Raw genomic sequence first — 12,381 nt, 5'->3', positions numbered from 1 at the left:
TTACTTGATTCTACACTTTTTTTTTCCATACCTGTGGTATGTGAAAGTTACCAGGCCAGGGATCTGACTTGGGCCAAAGCAGCGACCCAAGCTGTTGCAGTGACAACAGCAGCTCCTTAATCTGCTGTGCCACAAGGGAATTCCTAGAACATGCTCCTTAACCCTTGTCAACAGCCATTTCCTTCACTATATTCCTCTTTCCCCTAAACTACCCAGGGATTTTCTTTATTCCTCGTCCTATCAAGCTCTTTCTTGCAAAGTGAAAGCATTAGTCACAGCCCGGACCTGATTAGGTGATCAATAAAGTGCCTAATGCTTGGAAAGTTTTGCAGAAGGCATCCACATTGTATAAGCAAGAAGTAGCTGAGGGTCTCTAGAAAATCAGAAAAATTGGATTATAGTCCTATCTCTGACCCTCACTAGCAATATGACTATGGGCAAATTTGGTGTCCTCTCTCAGCTTATTTCCCCATGTATGAAATGAGAGAGATTATGAAATATCTTAAGAGTTCTAGTAGCTTTAACATTTAATGGATTCCTATTCCTTTGTTGCCCTATCTCCACAGGGCAAGAGGTAAGTAGGTTACATGCAATTCAAGGGTCTTTCTGACTCTGTTGCTCTGTAAACCAATGTTTCTCTAGGCTAGAAGAAGGGTAAGTTCTTAAGAACAGAATTTTCCTGTTTTATTTTGAGGTCCTTTTCATAACAGTGCTGAAGTAAGGACTCAAAGTGACCACTGTCTGCTTCCTACTTAGGTAATCATTGTGACAAATAGGAAGTGCTTGTTGGTTTGGTTAAGATACAAAGCTATTTATTTGGCCCAGGCTACTGACTGAAATTTTCTTGAATTCAAGTGTTTAGACATGTAATTATTTGCTATTAAGAACTAATATTTTGTGTCTCTTTTTCCTCCACCACCTCAGACTCTCTCCAAAGCATGCTCCAGATATTCCTGATGACAGCACTGACAACATCACTATCTTCACCAGAATCTTGGATCGTCTTCTGGATGGCTATGACAACCGACTTCGACCTGGGCTTGGAGGTCAGTTACTATTTTAAGATCTTCTTGGCTATGGTCATCTAAAACAATTCTTAAGGTGCCTTCAGTAGTCTCTTAACCAATGAAGTTAGTGCAAAGCTTAGTTTCTTCCCTCTAAACACTGAAAATTAGTTTTAATCCTTCATTTCAGTGGTCAATCTCTCTGGTCTAGTTTTGGGGGTTTCTGAATATCACTTAGGTAAATGCATGTAGGGTGTTATACCACAACATTTGGCCAAATCCATTTCTGGTAATAAAATGCTGATCCCTTCCTGGATGGCAGGTGTATCCCACCCTTTATCCCTAAATACTTCAGTGTGCATTTTTCTTAAAACAAAGAAATTGTTTTATCAAATTACTATGAAATTATAAATTCAGAAAATATGACCTGACATTATGCCATTTTCTAATCTGTAGTCCCTATTTAACTTTTGTCAATCATCTATGTTTATTATAGGACCTCCTATTATAAAAAAAAAAATCCTTTCCTTCTCTTTAATTAGGTAACCATCAGCATAAATAGATGGATTCTCATTTTATTCAATGAATCATAACCCATTAATATTATTATTTATTACTATTTATTTTATTATGATTTTTTTGCTTATAATTTCCCATATTTGCTAAGTGGAAGCCTATTCAAGCTGGCCTTTCGTGTTATTTTTTGAGCACTTTTTTACTTTATGGCATAACAGCATATTCAAAACTTCACTTGTACTCTCTCTCTTTTTTTTTTTTTTTTTTTTGGTCTTTTTGCCATTTCTAGGGCCGCTCTCGCGGCATATGGGGGTTCCCAGGCTAGGGGTCGAATCAGAGCCGTAGCTGCCAGCCTACGCCAGAGCCACAGCAACGTGGGATCCGAGCCGCGTCTGCAACCTACACCACAGCTCACGGCAACGCTGGATCCTTAACCCACGGAGCAAGGCCAGGGACTGAACCCGCAACCTCATGGTTCCTAGTTGGATTTGTTAACCACTGCGCCACGACGGGAACTCCTACTCTCTTATTAAGCCTTGGAATGAAACATTGTTTTCCAAGAAGAAATTGATTTTTTTTGTGGGAAATTATATTTAAAATCCAACTTCTATGTGCTAGATGTTTTCATTGCTACTGTGTGTCGCTGCTTCTAGAACCTTCCAGTGGACAGAATTGAGAAAATAGAACATTATATATATATATATGCATGTGTATGTGCATGTGTAGTGAGTCTATACTGATACCACTAATTTTACTCTAACACAGTATCCTTCATTGATGTACTAATTTACTTAATCCTATAATATACATAAAATAGTGTTGGAATTATTATACCTATACCACTATAAGCTCACTTATTAAGTAAAGTTAAAGATATGTTTGCATGGTCTTTTTTTGGCATTGTTTGTTTTTATGTGAAGGCTATATGGCTCTTGATTTGATATAAATAGTGGATTGGAGGAGGGCAGTATTGGAAGAAGAGAAGATCAGTCACAAATCAATATCAGCTGTCCAGAATGAAGGTGATGACTGTAAGAATGTAGAGAATTTGGTAACTGATTAAATTATGGGATTAGAGGAAAAGGGAGGAGAAAAAGATAACCTTTAAGGTTCCTGGCATAGATGACTGAGTGGCACTATTTTCTAAAATAGAGACCATTGGAAGAAGAATAGTTCTATTTTGTTTTTTTCTGTTTCTTTTGGAGTTGTGGTGGTAACAAAGAAGGAAAAGGAGAAGGGAGTAAAAATTAATTAGTTGTAGATATGCAGAGTTTGAGTATCCATGAAAAAACATGCATGAAGCCTTTTGCTCTGGCTAACATGAAGTAACAGGAACCAGATTTATCTTAAAAAACAAATAAGAAGTGAACAAACATAGTATAGAGTAGTTTTCTGAAATTAAACAAAGGCAGCACAGGACAGTGATCCTTGAAAGAAGGGAGGCAAACAAGATGAGCTCTTCGATTGTACCAGCTTACTGCCTGGGTAAATTTTGGGCTGCTGTGTAGGAAGAATCCATATAGTGCCTGGTGGACTCCCTCAGTTGATGAGAAAGACTTTTGAATTTGGGGTAGCCAAAGTGGCTAAAATTTGTGGGCAGAGAAGTGAGAGTTGCATGGAAAAGAGACAGTTGAGAGAGAGAGAGTGATCCAGAAATCTTCATAGGCTTTCCTTATAGTTTTCAGGTAAGTTCTGCTCAGATCATCAGATCATGCATATAAGGAAACAGCCCAAGGTTGAAAAAAGGACCACCAGACTACAGCAGATAAAATAACAGGGTTGGAAATAATTTGTGTTTTCCCTAACCAGAGTGGAAAAACTTGTTTTTTTTTAAATTTAAGATTTTATTTTCTCTATTATAGTTGATTCAAAATGTACTGTCAGTTTATGCTGTACAGAAAAGTAACACAGTCTGCTGTGCACACATTCTTTTTCAAATCACATTATCCTCCCTCATGTTTCATTACAGGTGACTAGATCTAGTTCCTTTTCTAGACAGCAGGATCTCATTGCTTATCCACTCTAAGTGCAATAGTTTGCATCTACTAACCCCAAATTCCCAGTCCATCCCACTCCCTCCCCCTTCCCCTTGGCAAACACAAGTCTATTCTCCAAGTCCATGAGTTTATTTTCTATAGATAGGTTCATTTGTGCCATATATTAGATTCCAGACATAAGTGATATCATATGGTATTTGGCTTTCTCTTTCTGACTTCCCTTAGTATGAAGTCTTTAGTTCCATCCATATTGCTGCAAATGGCATTAGCTTTTTCTTTTTTGTGGCTGAGCAGTATTCCATTGTGTATAGGTATCACATCTTCCTAATCCATTCATCTGTCAATGGGCATTTAGATTGTTTCCATGTCTTGGCTGTTGTGAATAGTGCTGTGATGAACATAGAGGTACATGTATCTTTTTCAAGGACAGTTTTGTCTGGATATATGCCAAAGAGTGGGATTGCTGGGTCATATGGTAATTCTATATTTAGTTTTCTGAGGAACCTCCATACTGTTTTCCATAATGGTTGTACAATTTACCTTCCCACCAGCAGTGAAGGAGGGTACCCTTTTCTCCACACCCTCTCCAGCATTTGTTATTTGCCAACTTGTTAATGATAGCCATTCTGACTGGTGTGAGGTAGTACCTCTTTGTAGTTTTGATTTGCATTTGTCTAATAATTAGTGATGTTGATCATTTTTTCATGTGCCTGTTGGCCATCAGTATATCTTCTTTGGAAAAATGCCTACTCAGGTCTTCTGACCATTTTTCAACTGGGTTGTTGGTTTTTTTTCTGTTGAGTTGTATAAGGTGTTTTTATATTTTAAAGGTTAAGCCCTTGTCACTTGCACTGTTTGAAACTATTTTCTCCCATTCCATAGGTTTTCTTTTTTATGATTTCCTTTGCTGTGCAAAAGCTTGTAAGTTTGATAAGGCCCCATTGGTATATTTTTGCTTTTATTTTTGTTGCCTTGGGAGACTGACCTAAGAAAACATTTGTGTGGTTGACATCAGAGAATATTTTGCCTATGTTCTCTTCTAGGAGTTTTATAGTGTCTTGTCTTATGTGTAAGCCTTTAAGCCATTGTGAGATTATTTTGTTGCATGGTATGAGGGTGTGTTCTAGTTTCATTGATTTACATGCAGCTGTCCAATTTTCCCAGCACCACTTGCTGAAGAGACAGTCTTTTTCCCATTTTATATTCTTGCCTCCTTTGTCAAAGATTAATTGACCATAGGTGTCTGGCTCCTGGATTGGAAGAATTAATATTGACAAAATGGCCATCCTACCCAAAGCAATCTACATATTTAATTCAATCCCTATCAAATTACCCATGACATTTTTCAGTGAACTAGAACAAACAATCCAAAAATCTGTACGGGACCACAAAAGACCCAGAATTGCCAAAGCAATCCTGAGGAGTGAAAACCAAGCAGGAAGCATAACTCTCCCAGACTTCAGATAATATTACAAAGCTACAGAAATCAAGACAATGTGGTACTGGTACAAAAACTTATATATGGACCAATGGAACAGAATAGAGAATCCAGAAATAAACCCAGATTCCTATGTTCAATTAATCTTTGACAAAGGAGGCAAAGACTTGTAATATACAGGCCTGGGGTAGAGTATTCAGAAGGATATGCCTTCAGTGGTGTGGCAAAGTCATCCCCTACAAAGGCTGCTCTAGTCCCACCTAACAAAGCTTAAAAGCAAGTTTCAAAATTATCAAAGTATTTTCAAATAACATTATCTCAGAACAAAGTTTAAGAGTATTTGTAGCAATACAAAAAAAAATACCTAATACTTGACAAGATGAAACTTGTAAAACAGAGTAAAACAGAATATTTATATACATAGGGGAATTATAGAAAGACAACAGCCTTCTTGTCAGAAACAAGCAAGCAAGAAGGTAGTTAACAGCAGCTTTAAAGTACTAAAAAAAAAATCAATCTAGAATTTTGTACCAGAGATAATATATTTTAAAGACATAGATAAACACATTTTTAGACACAGAGAAGCTAAAAAATTTATCACCAGCGATCTGTAATTCAAAAAAATTTTAAGGGAAATGTGTTAAGCAAAAGGAAAATATGCTAGATAGAAATATGGATCTATAAAAAGGAAGAAAGAGTGACAAAATGGAAAATATATGGGTAAATATGAAATAGTTTCCCTTTTCTAAATCTCTTTAAATGATAAATAACTACTTAAACTGAAAATAATAACATTGAATTGTATTACAAGCCTTGAATATGCATATGAGGAAAATGTATGACAATAGCACAAAGGCCAAAAGATGAAATACACTGCATATGATGTAATATAATATTACTTGTAGGTAGATTGTAATAAATTAAGGATGTGCACTGTAGAACTTTAAAAATTATAGCTAATAAAGCCAGAAAGTTTATAAAAATAGATAATAACAAATATTAAGGCAGAAAAAGAAAAAATAACAATAAATGAAACGTGTGGAAAACCAATAGCAACCATATTAATCATCACATTAAATCTAAACAATCTAAACATCTATTTTAAAAGGCTGAGGTGGTCAATTTGGATAAAAAGACCCAAATTACTCCCTGAGAGAAAACCTCTTTAAAAATAAAGCCATTGGAGTTCCCGTCGTGGTGCAGTGGTTAATGAATCCGACTAGGAACCATGAGGTTGCGGGTTCGATCCCTGCCCTTGCTCAGTGGGTTAAGGATCCGGCGTTGCCGTGAGCTGTGGTGTAGGTCGAAGACGCAGCTTGGATCCCGTGTTGCTGTGGCTCGGGCGTAGGCCGGTGGCTACAGCTTTGATTAGACCCCTAGCCTGGGAACCTCCATATGCCGTGAGAGCGGCCCAAGAAATGGCAAAAAATAAAAATAAAAATAAAGCTATAAATATGTTAAAAGCAAATAGATAAAAGAAGATGTACCAAGCTAACACTAATCAAACGAAGATTGGGGTAGCTATTTCAACACTAGAACAAAATAAATATACGAGCAAAAATATTATTGGAAATAAAGAGGGCCATTTTATAATGAAGGGGTCAATTTATCCAGAGTACATAACAATACTAAATATTTATGCACCTGATCATAGACATGAAGCAAAGACAAGAAACTGAAAGGAGAAAGAGGTGATCTATAATTGTAGTTAGAGATTTTAACACTCCTCTCTCAATAAGCAATATAACGAGTAGACAGAAAATAAAAGGTAACAGAAAGGGGAACCACACTGCTAACCAACTTGACTTAATTGGCATTTATAGAATACTCCGACAAACAGCTGCAATATGTACGTTCTTTCCGAGTGTGCCGACAACATTTAACAAGATAGGCCATATTCTGTGTTGTAAAAAAAATTAAAAGAATTCACAAGATATAAAGTGAATTCCCTTATTCCAAAAGGAGTGAAATTAGAAATCAAAAACAGATATATCTAGAAAATCTCCAAGTACTTGGGAACTAAATAATATACTTCTAAATAAATAATAAGTCAAAGAAGAATTTAAAAGGAAAATTTTAAACTTTTTACATTGAACAAAATTTTAAAAAATGATTAAAGGTTCTAAATTAAGGAAAATTTATGATACTAGATAGCTACATTAGAAAAGATTAACCTCAAAGGAAGGCCTCAAGCCTTCACCTTAAGAAACCAGAAAGAAATAGCTAACAGTAATGATAGAAATAATAAATGCAAGAGCAAGAATCAATAAGGCAAAATCTCTGAGTCCTGGCTCTGGTTCTGGGGGTGAGAACAATGGCACACTTTTCTATAAAGGAACCCCCACTTTCATTGCTTAATGCTTGGTGACGGGGTCTCCTCCAGCAGGGACCACTTTTCTATGAGCCAGATTAGTGACATCTGATGCCATAGTACTCTCAGCAGAGCCATGCCCAAGTTAGAGTCTAGATTCCATGAGTGAGGGCTAGGAGGATGAAGAGATTTCCTACGTCTCAGCCAAACTGGCGCAGGATTTAGCTACATCAATAAGTAGTTTGCTCCATGATGAAAGTTGTTGGCATCTTGCCTTTCCAAAGAAGACAGCCTTCCAAATGGGAGCTGAGTGAAGACAGAGTCCTGTGTGCTTTCTTGGTTGCAACAGTCTGGACTAGAATTTCCTTCAGACTGAGCTGGAAAGGGGTGTAGGAACGGTCCTTCTTTTAAATATTCTGGATTCTTGATTTCATTACTGAGTTTTAGTAGATTTTCAGGAATAAATTTTATTTTTCTTTTTTTTTGTATGCACTTAGGACTATTTCCAGAAAATTTAAATGGTTATTTTTAAAGTAAATTTCACAAGTTTCACTGAGGAGCAGGTATGCAGAGCTTGTCATGCCTTCATGCCAGAAATAGAATTTCTAGTAACCTTTTTTTAGATTTCATCAGATTATATACCTAGATGATTATATCATATGAGAAAAAAGTTTTAATTCTTCCTATGCAATATGGATGCCTTTTTTTTTCTAGCCTTAGTGCACTAACTGGATCTCACCTATAATGTTGAACAGAAAGTATTAAAGCAGACAACATTGTCTTTTTTTGATCTTAGGAAGAAAGCTTCCAGTCTTTCACCATAAAGTATGATGTTAGGTGTAAATTTCTCCTAGATGCATTTTATCAAGTTCAGAAAGTTCTCTTCTACTCTAGTTTGTTGAAAGATTTTAACAAGAATGGATGTTGCAGTTTTTCAAATGCTCTTGCTATGTCTATTGAGTTGATTATACGGCTTTTCTTTTGTAGTTTCTTAATATGGTGATTTACATTGATTGATTTTCAAAAGTTTGACCCAACCTTCCTTCTCATGATGAATGTAACTTGTATCTTAATTATTTTAATGATAAGTTTGATATCTGCTAGTATCAGTCCTCCAGTTTTGTTCTTCTTAAAGATTGCCTTTACTATTCTTGGCCCTTTGCATTTATATAACTTTTACAATAGATTATCATTTTCTAATAAAATCTGGAATTGTCCTTGCCTTGAGTCTGTAGGTTAACTTGAGGAATTTAAAAAATGTTCTACCATTTGATGCAGTAATCCGACTCCTGGGCATCTATCCAGAGAAAACCATGACTTGAAAAGATACATGTACTCCAATGTTCATTGCAGCACTCTATACGATAGACAAGACATGGAAACAACCTAAATGCCCATCTACAGAGGATTGGATAAAGAAGATGTGGTACATATACACAATGAAATATTACTCAGCCATTAAAAGAAAAGAAATAATGGCATTTGTAGCAACATGGGTGGACCTAGAAATTATCATGCTAAATGAAGTTAGTCACGCTAAATGAAGTCATGCTAAATGAAGTGAGACACCACCATCAAATGCTATCACTTGCAAATGCTATCTAACAGGAGAACACAATGAACTTCTTTGCAGCACAGAAACTGACTTATAGACTTTGAAAAATTTATGCTTTCCAAAGGAGACAGGTTGGGGGTGTGGGGAATGGACTGGGGGTTTGGGATGGAAATGCTATAAAATTGGGTTGTGATGATCATTGTACAACTATAAATGTAATAAAATTCGTTGAGTTAAAAAATAAAATTAGAAATGAAAAAGGAGAAGTCACAACGGACATCACAGAAATACAAAGGATCATGAGAGACTACTATATGCAACTACATGCCAATAAAATGGAAAACCTAGAAGAAATGGACAAATTCTTAGAAAAGTACAATCTTCCAAGACCAAACCAAGATGAAATAGAAAAGATGAATGGACCCATCACAAGTACTGAAATTGAAACTGTGATTAAAAAACTTCCAACAAACAAAAGTCCAGGACCAGATGGCTTCACAGGCGAATTCTATCAAACATTTAGAGAATAGCAAACACCTATCCTTCTGAAACTATTTCAAAAAATTCCAGAGGAAGGGATACTCCCAGACTCATTCTTTAAGGCCGTCATCACCCTCATACCAAAACCAGACAAAGATTCCACCAAAAAAAAGAAAAGTACAGGCCAATTTCACTGATGAACATCGACGCAAAAATCCTCAACAAAATACTAGCAAACTGCATCCAATAATACATAACTGGTATGATTTTGACACTGACCAATCAGAACAAATACCCATCATATCGGGAAGGACTCTCAAAGTTAAAATAAACAATTATATGACTCAGCCAGTGCATGCTAACTGAATGTCAGCTATGTCAACAAATATTTTAGGTAAAGATATAACATTTTGTGAGCTCCTGCTGTGGCACAGTTGGTTAAGAATCCCACTGCAGTGGCTTGGGTCACTGTAGAGATGCAGTTTTGATCCCTGGCCTGGTGCAGTGTATTAAAGGATCCAGTGCTGCTGCAGCTGCATCATAGGTCATAGCTGTGGCCTGGATTAAATCTATGTCGTGACAACTTCCATATGCCATGGGTATAGCTATATATATACATATGTATGTATATATATGTGTGTGTCTGTGTGTGTGTGTGTGTATGGCACATTTTGATAGTTTACATCATTTAAAAAAATTTCCTGTTTTGTTTGTATCATTTTTAGATTCCACAGATGAATGATATGTTTGTCTTTCTCTGTCAGACTTAATTTACTTAGTATGATAATGTCTAGGTCTATCCATATTGCTGCAAAAGCATTATTTCATTCTGTATAATGGCTGAGTAATATTCCATTGTATATATGTACCACATCTTTTTTTTTAAATTTTTAACGGTTTTATTGAAGTACAGTTTATTTACAATGTTGATAAATTTTGCAATACAATAAGATAATTTGGTTATATATATACACATATCCATTCTTTTTCTGATTCTTTTCCCACATGGACTATCACAGAATATTGGGTAGAATTCTTTAGGCTATACAGCAGGTCCCTGTTGGCCAGTCATTCCATATACCACAGTGTGCATATGCCAATCCCAAACTCTCAGTCCATCCCCCTCCACCATCTGTCCACTTTGGTAACCATAAATTTGTTTTCAAAGTCTGTGAGTCTGTTTCTGTTCCCCAAATAAGTTCATTTGATTCCTTTATTAAGATTCCACATATAAGTGATATCATATAATGTTTGTCTTTCACTGTCTGACTAACTTCACTTAGTATGATAATCTCTAGGTTCATCCATGTTGCTGGAAATGACATTATTTCATTCTTTTTTATGGCTGAGTAATATTCCATTGTGTATATGTACCACATCTTCATCTATTTGTCTGTTGATGAACATTTAGGTTGCTTCCACGCTTTGGCTATTATAAATAGTGCAGCAATGAACATTCAAGTGCATTTATCTTTTCAAATTTAGAGTTTCCTCTGGAGTCCTATGGTAGTTATATTTTTATTTATTTGAAGAGCCTCCATACTGTTTTCCATAGTAGTTGTACCAATTTATATTTCCACCAGCAGTGTAAGAGGGTTCCCTTTCCTTGGCACCATCTCCAGCATTTACTGTTTGTAGACCTTTTGATGATGGCTATTCTGGCTGGTGTAAGGTGTTACCTCATAGTAGTTTTGATTTGCATTTTTCTAATAATTAGCAATGTTGAGCATCTTTTCAAGTGTTTTTTGGCCATCTGTATGTCTTTGGAGAAATGTTTAGATCTTCTGCCCATTTTTTTGATTGTGTTGTTTGTTTTTTTATATTGAGCTGTGTAAGTTTTTTGTATATTTTGGAGATTAATCCCTTGTAAATGGCTTCATATTTCTCCCATTCTGTGTATTGTCTTTTTGGTTTTCTTATGTTTTCCTTTTCTGTGTAACAACTTTTAATTTTAATTAGGTCCCATTTGTGTATTTTTGTTTTTCTTTTCCTTATTCTATGAGGTGAATCTGAGAAGATATTGCAGTAGTTTATGTCAGAGCATTCAGCCTATGTTTTCCTCTAAGAGTTTTATAGTATCCAGTCTTATATTTAGGTCTTTAATCCCTTTTGAGTTTATTTTCATGTATGGTGTTAGAGAGTGTGCTAATTTCATTTTTTACATGTAGCTGTCCATTTTTCCCAGCACCACTTATTGAAGAGTCTGTCTTTTTTGTCACTGTATATTCTTGGCTCTTTTGTCATAGATTAGTTGACCAGCAGTGCCTGGGTTTATTTCTGGGCTTTCTATCTTTCCATTGACCTGTATTTCTGTTTTTGTGTTAGTATCATGCTGCTTTGATGACTGTAGCTTTTTAATATACCCTGAAGTCAGGGAGCTCGTTTCCTTCAGCTCCATATGACTTTCTCAGAATTGCTTTGGCTCTTTGAGATCTTTTGAATTTTTATACAAATTAAATTTTTTTTGTTCTAGTTCTGTGAAAATTGTTATTGGTAATTTGATAGGGCTTGCATTGAATTGGTAGATTGCCTTGGGTAGTATAGTCATTTTGATAATAACTGATTCTTCCAATCCAAGAGCATGGTATATCTTTCCATTCTGTTTGTGTCATCTTTGATTTTTTCATCAGTATCTCATATTTTTCGGAGTATAGGTCTTTTTTCTCTTTAGGTAGTTTCATTCCTAGGTATTTTATTCTTTTCAATGTGATCATAAATAGGACTATTTTCCTAATTTCTCTTTGTGATCTTTCATTGTTAGTATCTATAAATACAATTGATTTCTGTGTATTAATTTCGTATCCTTCAACTTTACCAAATTCTTTGATGAGCTCTGAAAGTTTTCTGGTAGTGTATTTAGGATTTCCTGTGTATAATATAATGTTATCTGCAGACAATGATAGTTTTACTTCTCACTTTCCAATTTGGATTCCTTTTATTTCTTTTTCTTCTCTAATGGCCTTGACTAGGACTTCGAAACTATGTTTTTTTTTTTTTTTCAAAGTTGGGCTTCTTACTTGTTTCAAGGAGACCAAATGCCACGAGAAACAATGGGAAGAGGATATTAGGAAGACTGTTAC

General features: G+C 35.6%; 1 protein-coding gene across 7 annotated transcripts in view; it reads left to right on the top strand.

Moving 5' to 3' along the window:
- Positions 1-12,381, top strand: part of GABRA3 (gamma-aminobutyric acid type A receptor subunit alpha3) — a 226,616-nt gene that overhangs the window by 98,907 nt on the left and 115,328 nt on the right. For all 7 annotated transcript variants that reach the window (XM_085007138.1, XM_085007137.1, XM_085007135.1 and 4 more), the window contains one exon: positions 925-1,046. Coding sequence is in view for 4 of the 7 variants with exons in the window: in XM_085007134.1 (XP_084863260.1) it covers positions 925-1,046 (122 nt within the window). In the remaining 3 variants the exon portion in view is untranslated. The remainder of the gene's footprint in view (positions 1-924; positions 1,047-12,381) is intronic.

Source organism: Sus scrofa, chromosome X, assembly GCF_054392235.1.
Source record: "Sus scrofa isolate SSC_HxYL_T2T_F1_AM1 chromosome X, Sscrofa_HxYL_maternal_Yorkshire_Landrace_v2.0, whole genome shotgun sequence".
Lineage (NCBI taxonomy): Eukaryota > Metazoa > Chordata > Mammalia > Artiodactyla > Suidae > Sus > Sus scrofa.
This window is presented reverse-complemented; position numbering and strand designations above follow the sequence as displayed.